Below are 18252 nucleotides of genomic sequence, written 5' to 3' on the forward strand. Positions count from 1 at the left end.
GGAGGCCGAGGTGTTATTTAATAAAACTGTTGCATGTGTCATTGTACAACGCAATGTTTAACTATTATGATAATAACTAAGTGTTAAAATTCGGACATTATTGAAACGTGGGGTTGTTTGATTACCTCCGCCACTAAAGGTGGATGGAGGTTATGTTTTCACCCCTGTCTGTGTTTGTTTGTGAACAGTATTACGGAAAAACTCCTCGACAGATTTCGACGAAACTTGGTGGGGGTTAGGGTTAGGGTTAGGGTGAGATATCCTTCCAGCAGGATATCTCAAAAAATTTTGGTTGGATTCGGGCAAACTTTGGTGGACAGGTTGGGATTATGATGAGGATTAATTTGTTCGATTTTGGTGAAGATCCGGATCCAGCCATTAGAATTTCGAAAGTGATTCTTCACCATTGAGAGATGTAACCAAAAATTATATATAGCATGATATTTCAAAATGTTGTGGACGAGTTATGACAAAACGAGGTGGATGAGTTGGTTCGGTGACAAGAACAAGCCGATTTGATTTTGGTTCAGGTCCGGATCCAGATGCGGCATATCGGTGGGATTCAAAACAAACTGTTCAGTCTGGTGGAGGTATGCGCTCTAGTAGGTGCCGTTGTAGTTTATATTGTTGCGGGCCGGAGGTCCGGTGGTGAGAACGACCGCTAAGTGGGGAAGGTTATGTCGTCTCCCACCAGACTCTCCGGAATTGTTGGCCGTCCCTCTCGGATAAATCCGTGAGGCGGCGGGTCGCTTAACTGACCGTGGACACCAATACCTCCACCACGTAGCGTTAGGTTCTTTTTGTCTAGAACCAATTTACCTAATTAACCACACGGTGTAGTCTACTGGGGAACCACGCCCTCAGTACGCCTTGCCCGAACCGGACCACCCTACTGACTACCAACTGCCAACTACCTTTCCTGTTCGGATGCAGCGAGCGGATCTGCCAAGGTCGTACCAGCTAGAATGAACGGATTTTCGGGTATAAAAACCTGCTTAAGCTCAGATTCGAACCATGCTGGACCAATGGAGGGAAAGACGAAAACGAACTGGAAACATTTCTCCAATAATTTATTTACAATCACTTGCAAAAGGACTCAGAGCAGACTTATCGTGGGAATACAGGCAAGATTTACAATGATCGAACACTTAAACAGTTCTACTTAAAGACGGCGCCACACACTCAGACGAAAATAAACCCAGGTGTATTCCAAAGGACCCCCGCAGCCAGAGAGGGAGGTGAGCTGAGTTCGCAGTTCTTTTGGGATACCTTAACGTTGGAGGGAGGGGGTGCTCCGTGGTGCGGCACCTGTCAATGGTCGTGCAGCTCGGCCCACAGCCACACGCGTGGAGCTTGTGTCCGCGGAGGAGCTCGAGTCGGGTAGAGCGGAATCCAAGGCGGGGATCAGGGCCGCCGACAGGACCCACGGGAGACCCGGTCAAGGTCGGGCGCCCTCGAACCAGCACAACAGACGGCCCGCCGAGGCGAGACGCGGGCAGACCCTCCACGTCACGACCTCCTTTTTCCCTTTGGCAACCAGCGACAAACTGGCTCACTCCAACCACTGTCTCCAGCTCATGAACACGACCCACACAGAACTCCACTGAACTGAAGACTCCTCCGACTCAGCACACCAACACGACGACGAACGACCCCCAAATAACTCCACTGAACTGGACTCCTCCAACTAACGAACCCTCCGACTCGGCACACCAACACGACGACGAACGACCCACAAAGAACTCCTCGCTGAGGACGGTGTCGTAATTTTATGGATCTTCCTCAGCGGGGAGGGGCCTTGGTGAAACTGACATCACTGTCCGCCCTGATTGGACAGGGCCTCCATGGGTCCGCCCCTTCTGGACGGAGTTTCTGCCACGCCGGGAGCCCGCCCCTCAACGCGTGACTGCACTCGCCAAAAAGGTACCTCACAAAGATTTCGCCTTGGAAAGCGAGAAAAAGGTACTGTGGTTCAAATAAGAGGGGAAATAAAGATTTATTACCCGAACTAAAAAAACATCGCAACGCACCCCTTTGATTTCCCACGAAACACAAGGAGGGGTTCTGTCTACACATATACTTTACGGCATAACTAACTTTGGGTCAGCTGTATGTTTGAATGCATACGGTTCCTAGAACCGTAACAGTATTATGTAAACAATACTGCATCAAATGGTGGAGCTGATATCAGGTGCTTCAGAACAGGTACACATTGATTGATGGACCACCCACTGAGGGCTGGACAATGACCCAAGACATCCCATTGTGATACTGTCAGGTCTTGGTTGGATGCAGAATTTTTTTAAACATTCTTGTCCTCAAGTCATCTCTTATAAGACGCAGCAGTAATGAGAAGGGAGAGGTGAGGGCCCTCACTGTAGTAGTGCATTGAAACCAATAGTGTGAGTGTTCAAAATGTCACAAAAAAAGTATTTGTTGCTTTGCATCGTTGGAAGAGTATGCCCGTGCATGTCAGGAGGGTTTGGTGTGATGTCCCAACACTTTTGGAAATTAGTGTAATCTTAATAGAAGCTTTAATGTTATCTACTTGGAAGCTGAGGATAATGTTAACCATGTTGTTGTGTGTGAGTGGAAGAAGCTAAAGTTAGAGGTTGTTGATTGTTTTCAGTTGCACTTGAGCATTGCAGTGTACTTTGTTAATGATCACACATCATGTTAATGCACAAGCTTCATATTTTTACACAGTGGATTGATTGCAAGTTATGGCCTTGTAAAGAGCAAACATTCATGTTTTATGGTATTTTTTCTCTTTTCCTGACCCTCGTTGTGGTGCAGAGTGCTCTTATCTTTCGCAACCTCCATATCCGAGGGTTTTGGTTAACGCAGTGGAAAAAGGACAATGCTCATGGTGAGTCAGCAATCATCCAAAAAGGGAACCTTAGAGCCTTTCTTTTCTTTCTGGCAAATCTAGATGATGACTGTAACCAAAACGTATGGAAGTCATGGTTTGTGTGCATCAGTTGCCCTTCGTATCCGAAGAAGGCCCTTCATGCATGAACCAGGTGAACAAGGAGTACCTGGTGAATTTGATTTGCTTTTGTGCAAAAGGTGCTTCCCCGACAGCAACGACATCCTAAGGTAACAAGAGGTGCAATGTGTTGTCGAGGGACTCCCAAGAAGACCAGGTCACATGGTACCCACAGTTCAAGCTGAAATTTCTCATTAATTCAGGGTGCTGTCGATGACTGTCCTCCTTAGAGCAAAGGCCAACATCCACCAAATCCACCAACGGATGCTGGCAGATGAGATGCCCAGATTAACTTCCATCCGATGGACGGCACACGCATCGATGCCTCACCCTGCTTCTGAAACACCAGGATGGCAGTTTATACCTGGGTCAAGATTCAAACAAGCTAGACTGCTCAGATGGGAGTATGCGTACCTCTCGGCCAGGCCAGTTTGTGTTTAATGATTTAAAAAAAAACACAAGTCTGGAGACGGCAATGGTTCACGAGCAATGTACACGGTTCGCCTTTTTTATTTTTTGACCTTCGATGGGACGCCACGGGCAAACGTGGCAAAAAACGCCATCATGATATAAACACGGACGCGGGAATCAGCAAAAACGTAAATGATGAAAGTTTTAGTACTCGAAGAGCACGACTTGCATACCAACTTTCATTCAAAACAGTTGAAAACCCTAGGAGCTCGATGCCCAATTTATTGATTTTTTTTTGACATTTTCTAAGTTTGTGACCTTGTGACCTTGACCTTGGGAGGAAAATTAAAAATCGAGCTCCGTGGGGCTATGCAGGTGCAATTGGGCTAACCAAATACCGAAACCCGTGCCAGATTCGACAAACCCCCTCGGAGAAGATGCAACTTGAAACTGGCTACCCCCTAAAAACACGTTTTTTGGGCGTGGCTCCGCCCATAGTGGGCGCAGCACGCCCATTCTCAGGAAAACACAACTAGATCATGATATAAACCTCCCACCCAAATTTTATCAGGATCTGATCAAAACCCATGGAGCTATGCTCGGGACAGACAGACAGACAGAGAGACAGACACGCCCATAACGAATATAGTGGTCACTTACTGGCTCGTGAACCAATAATAACTGGTGTTTGCTGTCTTACAAATCTGTCTTTTGGATTCCGTCGTTCAGTTTCTGGTGATGTCGATAATATTTTAAACTATTACAGAAGTTCTGTATTTTGTTTCTCATTTAGAAAATGGTTGGTATCCTTCAAACATTGAAGTATAAATCAGGGTTGTCCACATATTGAAGAGTAAATAAGTGTGTTGGTGTTCATGATGCATTTCTGGATTTATTATTTTTGTGGGGGGCGGGGTGGGGGAATATATTTACATATATGCTGAAAAATGTGCAGCTCAGGAATCGTATTAAATTGGAGAGTAAGCACAATGAGCATTAAAAGGAAAAAAAAAAACTTATTGGGCCTGATGTGTCAAGAGCTGTCTAGCTTCCGTCCTCTGAGGCAGTTATGAAAATGGTTTACATTTCAAAATTCAGTTTGTATTATTATTGTCTTGTGTGCACATGTCTGAGTAGTGGGGCAGATAACAGTAATTTTTGAGAGGAATCGTGCAAATGATGATACAAGCATCAAATTTGGCACATTTGTTCTCCAGGGGATTCTAATCAAATTTGGCACATTTGTTCTCCAGGGGATTCTAATCAAATCTGCCTGATTGGCTATTTGAAAATCCAAATTTTGAAAAATTTGAAAAAAATAAAAAAAAACTTCAAAAAAGTCAAGATCACGATTCAATGTTGGATGCTGGCTGAGATTGGTGAATGTTTCAGAAACATCATCAAAGACGTTCCAAGTCTGCCATGCAGTTTTCTTCCCTTTACCGCGGAAGGCAGACACGACGTCACATCCAGTGAACGCATGGAAGTATGGGATCTCTCGAGCTTTCTCAGGCCCTATTGCAGAAACTACCTCATGGACTGGAATCCATCGCGCCTTGGCTCCTTGGCCAAAGGCAATCCATATGTTCTCAAGACCGAGTTCCTGTAAGGATGGCAGTACAGATATTGCTATGACTCGTATGTCCGTGTCATTAGCCTCAATGATAATGATAATGGACCATCCGTCGTTGCATCTCTGGCGTGTACAAATATTCGAGTGTCAGCTTCTTCATGACAACATGGAAACACAGCATCCAGTGACTTCCTTGTGTTGCTAATGGCATCTTCTCCTTTTTTGACAATGACTGTGCTTGTCGTTTGTGCTTCACACATCTTTTCCGCAAGGAAGTGAAACAGCTCAGTCTCGTTGCTGTCATCTCGAAGAAAGCTTCTCCAGTTACTTGGGGTTTTACTGGTTCCTGTCACTCTTCTTCTGATTCCTTGCCCCCTTTTCGACCTTGCCTCGGACTTCAGACTTGATTTCTTGTACACATCAAACACTACGTCCACCCTCTCGTACCTGGAACCATAGGATTCCAGCTTTGGGATGATGTCTTCTTTAGCATAGTCATCAAATATCTTTGAAAAGCGTGGAGGTAGGGCATTGATAAGTGCTGAGCCATCGATGATGACCGCATCTCCCCTTGGTTCGCTGTCTGGGATGTTCACTTGCGCTTCAACAATTTCAGCCAGCTGTGACTTCAAATTTTTTTGAAGTTTTTTTTTATTTATTTTTTTCTCAAATTTTTCAAAATTTGGATTTTCAAATGGCCAATCGGGCAGATTTGATCAGAAAGCCCTGCAGAACAAAAATGCCAAATTTGATGCTTGTATCATAATTTGAACTATTTTTCTACTGTCTACTACACGAGAGTGCTTGATTGGCTGTCATTGCACCATTGGGGTTGGGGATGGGTTGAAGGGAAGGAACAGAAGTTTTGATCAGCATGTTGGCTTCTGGATTGGAACCTGTGTCCAGAGTGGTGGTTGTCGTGGGCCTGAAATGCTTGTGTAAGTGTCTGCGTAGGGCTTGGTACATTGGGTTGAGGTCAACATGCCTGTTGATCTCGCGGTCATCAGACCATGATGCCTCAATAACCTCATGGCTTGCCTTGGAGGGGGCCGTACCCATGACTGTTGTTTGTTCTCACATGAAGGTATGGTTCAGGGTAACATTGTGTGTGGCGATGGCGGAGGATGTGTCATGTCTGGTTTCCACGTGTTGGTGTTCAATCAGTCTGGTGGCCAACCTTTTGACACACATAGTGGGTGGTGCAGTCATGACATGAGATGTCTATTTTATCTTTCAGTTTTGGTATCAATATCCGAAGAGTAGAGTTGGGTTTGTGAGCAACGCAGACACCGTGGGGTTGGATCAGATGACTGACAAATTCGGATGTTTTGTTGGAGGGTACTGTGACTGTCTTTGTGGGCTTTGTTGCTATGTTCTGCCCTGGTCTTGTTTTTCTCTGGGAATTTTTGATTACCTGTCGGGGATAGTGGTGGAGTAGCAGCTCTTGTCGGATTCTTCAGATTTTGCTGCGCCGTTCTACCCAATTACCGCAATGAGACTTAGCTCTGTCCAGTTGTTTTTGCACAGCTCATCGTGTGTGTGTGTGTGTGTGTGTGTGTGTGTGTGTGTGTGTGTGTGTGTGTGTGTGTGTGTGTGTGTGTGTGTGTGTGTGTGTGTGTGTGTGTGTGTGTGTGTGTGTGTGTGTGTGTGTGTGTGTGTGTGTGTGTGTGTGTGTGTGTGTGTGTGCGCGCGCGCGCACGTGAGCACATGCTTATGGTATACTGTTGAACCTATTTCGCAGTCTAGTTTCCTGGAGAGTAAGACATCGAGGAATGTCAGTGAGCCTTCTTTTTCAACTTGACAAGTGAATTGGAGCTCAGGTGACCTTGAGTTTAGGTGGGTGTAGAAGCTTTTGAGTTGTTTAGCCTTTTTGATCACAAATGTATCATCCACATACCACAGCCAGAAACTTGGGCCTGTACTCATCTATTAGGATGGCATCCTCAAAGGCTTGCAAGATGAGCTCCTCGACGAAGCCTGAGATCGGTGACCCCATTGGTGTTCCTTGTCGTTGGCCACAGGTTGCATACGAGATAATGATCATGACCCCCTACCACTCCCTTTCCACAACCCCAAACACACTCTCAGATCCAAGCTGCTTTGATGCCATGCTTGAGGAACTTGCAACCCTGTGCCAGATGGGCCGTCTGGTTTCTCCGGAGCTCTCGCAGCACCGACTGAAGGACTTCAGGGAGGCGTTGAAGAATGCCATGCAGCCTTACTCTTCCAAGAAACAGCTCCTTGTCATGTGATCACATTCATGTTTGGGGTTTTTTGGACACTGGTTGATCTTTTCATTCAATGAAAGGGTCTATAAGCTGCTACATCAGTGCTGGCGGTGCTGAATCTCTGCTACTTTTGGATGATTTAACATATTATTTAACAACAACCCATTTCCCATTAATGAAAGTGATTTAATAAAACGTAAAACATTGTTCAATAAAACATTTTTATGGATCATATATATTTGTGTTTCCTGAACATTTTGCCTCTCCAGCTCAGCTTCAGCAAGTCCAAAACTTGGACTTCAGTGTGCCTGAGAAATCCTTGTGATGTTTTTCCCATGTAGCTCGGAGTTTCTGGAAGTTTTCTGGGTGGCTTGGAAGGACCTCGTCCTCCTGTTGTCTTCCTAAAGCCGTGTCGACATATCTGACGATGCCTCCTCGCATCGCGTTGTGTGCTGGGTCTGAGTTCACTGCTCTTTATATTGTCGTGACACCATGGCCACAATCAGGCTCACGCGGGTGTTTCGGTGCCCGAGTACTTCGATTTGCCAGAACATCGTGGTCGCTTGATGTCCGCAGATGCAGAAGATCGAGCAACATAAATCTCCCCAGATTTTATTCAAATCAAAAAAAATCCCAATCCTTCCACCCCTTTGCATGATATTTTCAAAATCATCGACCAGTCCATAGTGTCCAGGTTCTGTTTGCATTCACTAACCCTCACATTCAAATCCGAAGCCCAACCCGAACTAACTCCAAAAATTATATTTACATTCTATATCATATCATATATATGTAAATATGTATGTATATATATATGTATTATCCCTGTGTCGTAAGAGGCGACCAGGGTTGCGTCAGGAAGGGCATCCGGCGTAAAACGTGCGCCAAATCACGATGCGGATCATACGGATGATCCGCTGTGGCGACCCCGAACAGGAGCAGCCGAAAGAAGAAGAAGAAATGTGTATATATATATATATATATATATATATATATATATATATATATATATATATATATATATATATATATGTATATGTATATGTATATGTATATGTGTATATATATATATATATGTATATGTATATGTATATGTATATATATGTATTTGTATATATATATATATATATATATATATATATATATATATATATATATATATATATATATGTATGTATATATATGTATATATATGTATATATTGTTGTGGTTGACCAAATTCGCAAACCACCATTCAGGTCCCTTTGGTGAGATATCTCGGTAAGTATATGTGTAGTTAGGCCCAAACCCGTGGTCTAGTGGGAATACATGTCATTTATGCGTGCTGCGACTTCAGGATCGCCGTTTTTCTTTTACTATCTTTATTTTGGACCAACCGCCATTGTTACCACCGCCAACCGCGTCTCAACAGTCATCACAACATCAACCACCCACCGCGGCGCCGCTTCACCACTGCAGCCACGACCTTTGCCGTCACACCTCGCAACCGTCGCATCGCCACCGTTCTTGCGCCGCTTGTGGGTACCGGTATTGGACTCGTGCAGGGCGCGCGCCGAACAGCGTGTACAAAACCACGGACTTTCCGCTCCAAAAACGGATCAAAAACGACTCGCGCCCACTTTTGTTCCGTCCAATCGGTGAGCGAGGGGCGATTTGGCCCCGCCTCCAGGGCGTTGGAGGGCGGTCGCTATATGCAAATTCATGGATCAAAATGCATTCACGCCCACTTTTTCTCGGGCCAATGGGGAGCGAGGTGAAAGGTCGAAGGCAGGGGTCAAAGGCGAAGCCACGGGGCTTATATAAGCGGCTGCGTTCGTCAGAAAAGAGTCGTCGTCGCCGTGTGCGTTGGAGTTGAGTGCAGTTGGGAAGTTCGCAGGAGGAAGAGTTCGGAGTTGGAGTCGGAGCGAAGAGGACGGAGCTGTGGAGAGGCGGCGGCGGCGAAGGCAGACGAGGGGGTGCTCGCGTCGGTGCCGGGAGCTGCACACCAGGGAGGCCGACGGCGCGACCTGGTCGAGGTGGAGACGCTCGTCGCGGGACCCGAGACAGAGTAAAAATCCTCCTTTCCCCGAGCATCAGCAACCCCCTCCTGTTTCCCCCCGCGCTGAGATAGTGCGACCAAGGGGGCCCCCTTCCCACCCCCTACCAGACACCGTCCGCGAGGCCCGCGGAGTTGAGGCACCACCGCCGCTCCGCGTCTCATCACCAGACGGGTAGGCCCGACACGGTCTCGGCCCCAGGCCCGCCTATCCCCTCATCCTGGAGGGTGGTTCTCTTTTCTTTTGTTTTGGGAATGTGTGTTGTCGGCGCCGTCTGTGAAGTAAAATTGTATAAGTGTTGCCTTGTGCTCGCGTAGTCGGTATTAGATCTGCATTGTCGCATTTGCTTTTTGTCTTCTTCTTTTCTATGTGCTTTTGGTGGAATTGTATATGTGTGCTTTCCGTTCATCGCGAATAAATGTGCTTTATGTTGAACTGTTTCCCGCTTCGCTTCGTCATTTCTCTCATTGAATCCTCATCTTGCTTCACGTAAAGGGTTGGTAGTGGGCTGAATACGCCCGATAATTAATCGAACCGTCGAGGCCGACGATAACACCGCTCGGTTATCCCGATAGTACGGAACGGGTCGCTTAAGTGGCCCGTGTCCGAAGTCGACCTGCGGCGAGGTGCGATCGCCCGGTCTACCCTCCGTGTGGGTACTTAGGTAGGTCGAATTTGGCGAGCAACCCTATCCCACGCGGGGGCCGATTGGCTCGATCGCGGTGAGACCGAAAGGTCCACCCGTGACTGGTTCCCGGCGTTAGTCCGAGAGGGTCACGACTGGATTGTCCGTCCGGTGGGCGACGTGCCGCGATTCGAGTTACGTGGCCGTTCGCACGCCGGCGGGCGCGAATCCGCGACAATATATATATATATATATATATATATATATATATATATATATATATATATATATATATATATATATATATATATATATATATATATGTACACTGACCCTCACACTTTTCAGCACTTGTTTGTACTGGATTTTGGGAGAGGATGTCAAAGAGATCAAGCTGCGGTGCATCCTTTGGGAATGTCCAGATCTCTGGCCTTGATTTCGCAGATGCAAAGCAAGCGAGCCTCGTGAGCGGAGGAGGCCAATGGGATGACTTCGTGCCTAATGGTTGCAGCAGGTTTTTCAGCATATCAAGGAGATGGGGAGGGGCCAGGCATCTCCCTTGGGGATGGCCAGACGGAAGCCCCTGGAGTTCCGGCGGAAAGTGGATGCCCATACCTGACCGAACATCATAGATCACATGGTATGGCAGCCTTATTGGATTAAAGGGGAAAATTTGGACATCATCTCGTCGAATGCTTCACAAAAAAAAAATTAAAACTTGGACTGTACTGCATCATCAACTCCCCATGCGGTGTGTGATGACATCATTGGTGAAGTGGTATTGCTGTCATAGTTGGTTGAATTGAATTCCTTATCCAAAAAATCTGAAACTTAAAATATCTGATTTGTTAGGGTGACCCAATGTGATTGGAGAATTGAATTGATGACTTCCATAACCCATGCCAAAAACTATGTGATGTGATCGGGTGCATGGATGATATGGGTATGTGGGCCGTTACAGCAGTGAGCCATAATTGTAGCGTGTTCAGTTAATGATGGTATTTTTATTCAGAATGAATGCATGAGGCGAGGTGATGTGCTGTCCGGGTGCCGTTGTAGTTTAATATGAGTTTTTGTAGTTTGTAGTTTTAGCTGCGTGTGCAGCTAAAAGTTTTTCAAGGAGACAGAAGCCGGTGTACAGCCAACAAGTTTCTTGTGTTAATGGACAACTAGCTGAAGTACCTGGCATTGCCTGGTGAAATTCCGTAAAACATTTATTTATCTTTTTCCTGCGTGACAAATTGGGGAACGTTAGCCTTGTGGTTTCGTATGAATTACCAATCTTGGGCATTGCAAAATGTGCTTGGACCACTTTCCCTCCCTTTTTAACTTCTTTTTATTCATTTTATTTTTTTCAATATAACAAGTCACTATAACCTCAACAAACGATCTTCACAAAACATATCGCTCCTGGGAAAATCCCAGGCAGTGTATAAGCACAAGACCTGATCAAGACCTGAAGGCCACTTATTTGATTTTTATTTCATTTTAATTTTTCAATTTTTTAAAATCCAAACATAGCTCTCAACCTTCCTCTGGATGAAAGAGGAGGCTATGCAAAGTTTGGTTGCATTGTTTTCTGCTGTGTCTGAATGCATAAACAAACAAATAAACACACAAACACACTTTCTTTATATACTAGATTTATTTAATTTACTTTTATTCCTGTTGGCTTCATAAGTTTTAACACTTTATACCAAAACTCTTATTGAGAGAATTATTCATCCTGCTGACTTGAAAGTATGTTCAATTTCGATTTGATATTAAACTTTGAACCGCTGGTTTGCATGGGCTCCATTGATGGAGAACTCTAATCCAGAGGCAATGCCTGATGTCTGGTGGTCGAAGGTACTTCGTCAAGTAGAAAATTTTCATTGCTGTCGGGTGTTGGGCTCATAGGGATAGACAAATGTTCGGGTAGATGCAGATTCTAAAAATGGTGCAACTCTTTTTTTTAATTGACAAATAGTCTCTTCATACATATAGTCCCACACAGACATTCATGTAAAAATATGCATCAATATTTTACCTAAGTAAAGGCAGGACGAATATGATATGCATATTTTCTTCATGAATTCATACTGGTATATCAATTTAACAAATTTATTCATTGTATGCAACAGAATGATAAAAGAGTGTCGTTAGTAATATAGCAATCACAACAAATGTACCTCACCTTAAAGTCATCAAAAAATGTTCATAATACCAAAAAAACATCCATGTATGCATGGAAATACAGATTTTGAAAAATAAGACAAAGAAAAAGCAGGGCATGGAAAAACTGAATATAGTACAGGCATTATAAGACATGACCTCACACAAATTGCAACAGAAACTCTTTCAACTGGTTTATTCTCATAAATATGTCCTGTATAACATCTCAAAAGTTCTAAGGAATCCAAGTGGTGGAAACTATTGAAAAGTACTGAAATCGGTGATGGCATTTTTCTCCATTGCTGCGCCCATGTTAAAATAATGGATTTTTGCACGTCTGCTTGTCTGATGTCCACACAAAGGGTTCAGTACTATCCACAATCTACCAGAAACTTTGTTTTACATGAGACATTATATTGGGTGCAGTACAGTGCATGTTCAAAAGGAAATTCACAACAAATTGAAGAGATTTGCTTTGGAAAAAACGGTCAAGTTGAAAGTTGTAAAATGTGCAATCGGTGAAATTAATGTGTGGTTATTTGGCACAGTTGCTGTACTTTAAAAATGAATACTCATGTTTCTTTTTTTTACATTATTGCAGTGGCATCACATCCTGAACAATGAGAGGCCCTCCACGATGTGCCATTTGTAAGGACCCTGCAGAGGGGGGCGGACAGCCACCATCCACACTTACTGAAAAGGGGAGTGACGCCATCAACCGAGCAAGTAAATCCAGAAATGATGACATTCATACATCACCTGGGGAACTGGTTCATCAAGTCTGCTGCAAGAATTATACCAGCCAACAATAAATAGCGAGAGCACTGAAGGAGAAAGAACAAGAGCAAGTTGACAGGCATGTGCGACTATGCTCAGCTGATGAGGAGTTCCATTATGACGGAGACTGTCTGTTCTGTGGGAGGTCAGCGCATGTTTGGACCAAGAGGATGTGTTCTGATTGGACTGTATTCCCAGTGAGGACAGTTGACTTCAAGGATACGCTCTTGAAATCTTGCAATGAATCAGCGAAACTGAAGTTAAAGAAAACAAAACTGTGTCGGCCACAAGACGAAGAAAGATTTAATGCCTTTCTGGAAGTTGCGAATTTTCTTGAAGAAAATGACAATGAACAGATCACGATCGATGATCTTGTTGGCCGGATGGAAAACAATCTCAAAGGCTCAGAATGTCAAGCATATGGCCACACGCAAATGAAGTTCAAACTGAAGGAACAGTTTGGTGACAGAATCATCCACACCGAGATTACTGGGAAGCCAAATGTGGTTACCTTCAGAAGCACAGCCAAAGCGATCCTCCAGGAGTTTTATGCTCACAGAAAAGCTGATCCCGAAATAGAGAAGAAGAGGATTATTGAAACTGCTGCCAAACTTATAAAAAAAAATGACATCAAATCAGTGGAAACGTACCATGATGTATATCCTGACTGTGAATCGCTGAAGTCTGAAGTGGATGCCATCAACTTTCTTCCAGAAAGCCTCAGGGTTCAACTGAAAGGGTTGCTTGGGGTAAAAAAAATGCCGGCATGAAAACTGCCTCCATCGGACAAGCAATCATCCAAGCGATCCTTGGGTGAGATACTACATCCCACATTGTCAGCTTCCACAGCAGATGTTGTGGCAGCAGGAGAGAATGCTTTGGTCTGCCTGTACAATAAGTAAGCCTGGGGGGGGGGGGACTCAAGTCACTACGACACAAGCACTTTTGTGAGAAGGTGGCTACTAGAACTTCTTATGTACAGCCACAGAGCCTGCCACCTACCTCTGCAGCAGCAAAGTACCAAAGTCTCCACATGTAATACCAGGTGCAGCAGTGGAAGGGAACCGTGGATGAACTCCTGCCGTCAGACTGGGGATGGAAAGAAAGTGATGGGGAGCTCATCCCTGTCCAAACTGACTTACCACCAGCTCCCCAGGAACTCCTACAGGTCATCAGATGCAGTTGCAAGACAGATTGCAGCAGCCTCAAGTGCACATGCAAGAAGCATGACATTAAGTGCTCTGTTGCATGCAGCAACTGCAAAGGATCAGGGTGTGCAAATTCATTTCAGACTGAATATGTTGACGATGACGATGACGATGATGAAACCAGTGGTTGAGTAACCAGACAACCTAAAATATTATGTTGCCTTATATAGTATAATAGTGCTGTTACTTTAAAATAATGTCTTCAGAAGCACATGACTCTTTATCGTTCCACATTATTAGTTGCGTTGAACATCAGTGCATGCACTATTAAAGTACGTATGCCAGGCCATCATAAATGGATTAAAATCATTTAGAGGTCTTTTCTGAAGGCACGGGTCATCTCAATAATAAAACCAGACCATCTTCCTTGATGGAAATATGTTTAGTATTACATATATAGTTAGAGCATTGCTAAATATCCCATTATAAAGTCGCAAAAAGTGGTACCAGAGTATGGTAAAGAAACATTTTGGAAAAATAAAATAAAAATTAAAAACAATTTTAATAATTTTAATTTATATAAAAAAAAATTTCCACCACTTGGATTCATTAGGACTTTTTATATGTTATCGAGGACACATTTATGAGTAATGAACAGTTATCAGATTTTCTGTTGCAATTGGTGTGAGGTTCAGTCCTTGCCATATTATGCCTGGACTAATATGGACAGACAAATATTCAATAAGTTGGCAATTATTGGTCATCCAGAGATGAAGACATGAGAATCCTTCTGAAATATGAGTTCGCTCCAATACCTCTTGCACTTTTCAATCTGGATAGCACAATGAAAAAGATTCAAAAGAGCAAAGTTCTTGCATGATTGGAGAAAGATCATCCAAGGATCTTTCCAAAGAAGTCAGACATAAAGTGGTGGAGAAGCACCATTCAGGAGAGGGTTATAAGAAGATTTCAAAGTCCCTCATTATCCATTTGAGCATGGTGAAATCCATCATTAAGAAGTGGAAGACATCGTACCACGCAGTCTCAATTCAGAATCAGGTTGCCATCCAAACTCAGCTGCTGAGCAAGCAGGAAACTGGTTTAGGTTGTCACTGTAATTCCAACAATGACTTTGAAAGATCTGCAAGGCTCTGTGTCCAAGATGGGGGTTGGTGTTCATCGATCAACAATATCTCGTTCCCTTCACAAAGCTGGCCTCGATGGACAACTGACAAGAAAGAAAAGCATGAGCGACTTGGTACCATGATGTCCCGCTTTGATCGGGCACCTGACTCTAACCCATGACGTTTTTTTTAATGACTATTCATTATTCAATTGAATTTAGAATGGGATTAAAATGAATTCAATTCAAATCAAATCGAAGACCAAATAAAATAGGTTCTGCATTGGAGTAATCAGAAGGAACCCAAAGAAAAAAGCAAAGATGATGTCATCAGGAGGAACCTGGAGATGATTCGCATTTCAGCTGCTGCTACTACTCCACCCTCAAACCCAACCAGGCACAGTCAAGTGAGCCTAATTAAAAAAAAAACTCGTATCAAAAAATCAAATAATTCTGGCGGCCAGACCAGGTGTCCGATCAAGGTGAAATTTTAAAACATGTATTCCCCATCACTACTAGATCATAAATGTGAAGTTTCACTTCAGTTGATTAAGTGGTTCCAGAGAAAACATTATTTAATATTTTCTTCAATCCAATATGGCTGCCAAACCATGTGACCAATCATTTATTCCTTTACAAGCTTGTACACCCATGGCTTGGGGAACAGTTGTGTGAAGTTTCCCCTCAATTTGTCCAGCCGTTCTGGAGAACAGGATTTTATAGGTTTTAGGATAAATCCATTATGGCTGCAAAACCATGTGAACAATGACCTAATATGTGTGAATGTTTTGTTCCTCATGGACAGGCGGTCATATCTGTAAAGTTTCGCTTCAATCTTTTCAGCCACTTCAGAGAAGAAGATTTTTGAAGGTTTTTATTTTATTTTAAAAAACAATATGGCTGCTGAATCACATGACCAATGACATCATGAAATTTGTTTCTCTGGACATTTTATCCCTAGATGACCCTCAAAAATGTTCATACTGATCGGATGTGGTGTTCTACATATGCAATTATGATGTCTTAAAAATTCTCACATTCCCCATGAGTACATGCTATATGCCAAGTTTCAATTTTATTCCTTGGTGTCGTTTCAGAGATAGTGGTCCAAAGTTTTTTTTTTTTTGTTTTTTTTTCAATATGGCTGCCACACCACGTGACCTTTTGAGGTCATAATTATCAATAAAACATTCCACATGAGTAGTCACACAAATGATGAAAATGTTGTCTCAATCCGACAAGCGGTTACGGAGAAAATCACGAAAGTTCTGTGCGGACAAACAAACAGACCCGAATGCAATAACCTCTTCTTCGGCAAGGGTAACAACAGCTGCAGGCATAAGCCAAGGGTGTCAGCATAGAGAACAAAGTAACAACAACACATGAGGTTTTTGTCAGTATCGAAGAGGAACTACAACAATCAAATCACAAGACCACAAAGGCTTGCTTCATCCAACAGTTTTTGCAATTCACCCATGATCCTTGGTGAACAACTCCATTTATTGTAAAAAAAAAAGAGATTACTTTTATTAATTGCAATGCTTCACAACAGATTCTATACTTCTTCAAGCACTTAAAAGCATTTGACAGCATGATTAATACAGAACACCATGGCTTGGCGATAGTCCTGTGATCCACAGAGCTTTATCATCGCCTTATATGGCTATAAATCGTTAGTGTAGACTATTATGCACATTTTACAAGATGGGATTTATTTTTCACTTCCACATTTTCGCCTTTTGTTCTACCTAGAATAGTTTAAATAAATTTCACCGGTAATCCACTACACCCCGTTGCTGGAGGAGAAAAGAACACATTTACTCAAGTTCACCCATATTAATTTGCGGTGAGTGTTCATAGAATGATGCGGGAGGAAGGCGATCCCAATAGCATCTCAGCCCGGCTGATGGACGTTGTTTGCAGTAACTCGACCACCTGCTCCAAGGCCTTGCCACCACCAGCTGCCACTAGCCGCAAAACGTCATCAAAGACCAGAAAGGCAAGCGGGCCATGATGTAGTTAGAGCAACACTTAACGGGAAATGCAGTCATCACTTCCTGAGCCACGGAGAAGGCAGTCCCTGTAGGTATGGAGCTTGTACCCGACACTGGGTTGTCGGCAACTCACCCTATGGACCCCAGGGCCCTCGGTGTGTGCCTCACCTTAGCGGTAAGACCAAGCAATATTTGCAGAGCTCGGTTTGCAAGTGTTGTCGTTGTCGGACCCACAGGCAGGCACCATTCACGGAAGACTCAGTTACTTGCCTCCCCAGGTTTAAGCTTGTCATCCAATCTTCTCTTCAGTGGCTCACTTTAATTTGCTCATTTCATCTCTTCAGGAAGGGGGTCATGCTGTGATCACGGGATGGGTGCCCAATCACCCCAAATGTGGGTGCTCCCCTTCATTCAATCTCTTGGTGGAAGTACCTCAAATCCCAATTTGGCAAAATTTTGGAGGCTGCACAGCTCGACTGCTTTCCAACACTCCAAATTAGACAAAATCAACATCACCTTTTCAACACAGTGGGTACAGTGATTAAATTCAATAGTTAGTACGCACCATAAATTCCCTTATTTAATGCCATTAACGGCTATTAAACAGTTTCATAAACATTCAGTCCATCATCATCCTTGTGCTCTGGTATCCTTCCATCATTGCATCCACCATCCACTTGAAGGAAAAATTATTTTTATTTTTCAATGAAGTAAGTATTGCATAGCTCATATAAGTATGACACAAACACAATTTATCACTTGTTATACAAATTTCCCTTGCCTCCAGTAAACTTAAATTAATCACAAGGTCCTCTCGCATGTTGACCACATTTCCAATTTTATCTCCAGCGTGCCCCACAGAAAACCAGGAAATTTGGTACAGTTTATTTTAAACAAAACAAAAGCAAACTTAGATGTAGTGTAAAACAAAGATACAAATTTGAAAATTTGATAACTGCTGCATTCTGAAATAAAACAAAAAAACGGTAAGTAAATTTATATGTTAGTTTATTGATATGGTAAAATACGGCAAAATAGATCTCAAAATCTCAAATTTCCAGGTTTTCTGTGGGGCACGCTGTAGATTACACAACAGAAACCTCATGAGTTCAGCCTCAGATAGGCATTGTACCATCACACATCTTATTTTGCCTTTTTATCTATAATTACATTTGTAATTTAAAATCTAACAGA

General features: G+C 43.4%; 2 protein-coding genes across 5 annotated transcripts in view; both read left to right on the forward strand.

Annotated features, from left to right (window-relative positions):
• LOC147035672 (protein phosphatase EYA1-like) overlaps positions 1 to 18252 on the forward strand; it is a 386713-nt gene that overhangs the window by 339894 nt on the left and 28567 nt on the right. The gene's annotated exons all lie outside the window — the stretch shown is intronic.
• MECR (mitochondrial trans-2-enoyl-CoA reductase) overlaps positions 1 to 18252 on the forward strand; it is a 99840-nt gene that overhangs the window by 33057 nt on the left and 48531 nt on the right. For 2 of the 3 annotated variants that reach the window (XM_085846535.1, XM_085846556.1), the window contains exon 9: positions 2797 to 2869. In XM_085846535.1, coding sequence (XP_085702661.1) covers positions 2797 to 2869 — 73 coding nt within the window. Of the gene's footprint in view, positions 1 to 2796; positions 2870 to 7061; positions 7436 to 18252 lie in introns of those variants that run through there. The other variant, XM_085846545.1, reaches the window with a different exon arrangement.

This window comes from Eptatretus burgeri, chromosome 1 (assembly GCF_056783735.1).
Source record: "Eptatretus burgeri isolate ZD-2024b chromosome 1, Ebu_testis_v1, whole genome shotgun sequence".
Classification (NCBI taxonomy): domain Eukaryota; kingdom Metazoa; phylum Chordata; class Myxini; order Myxiniformes; family Myxinidae; genus Eptatretus; species Eptatretus burgeri.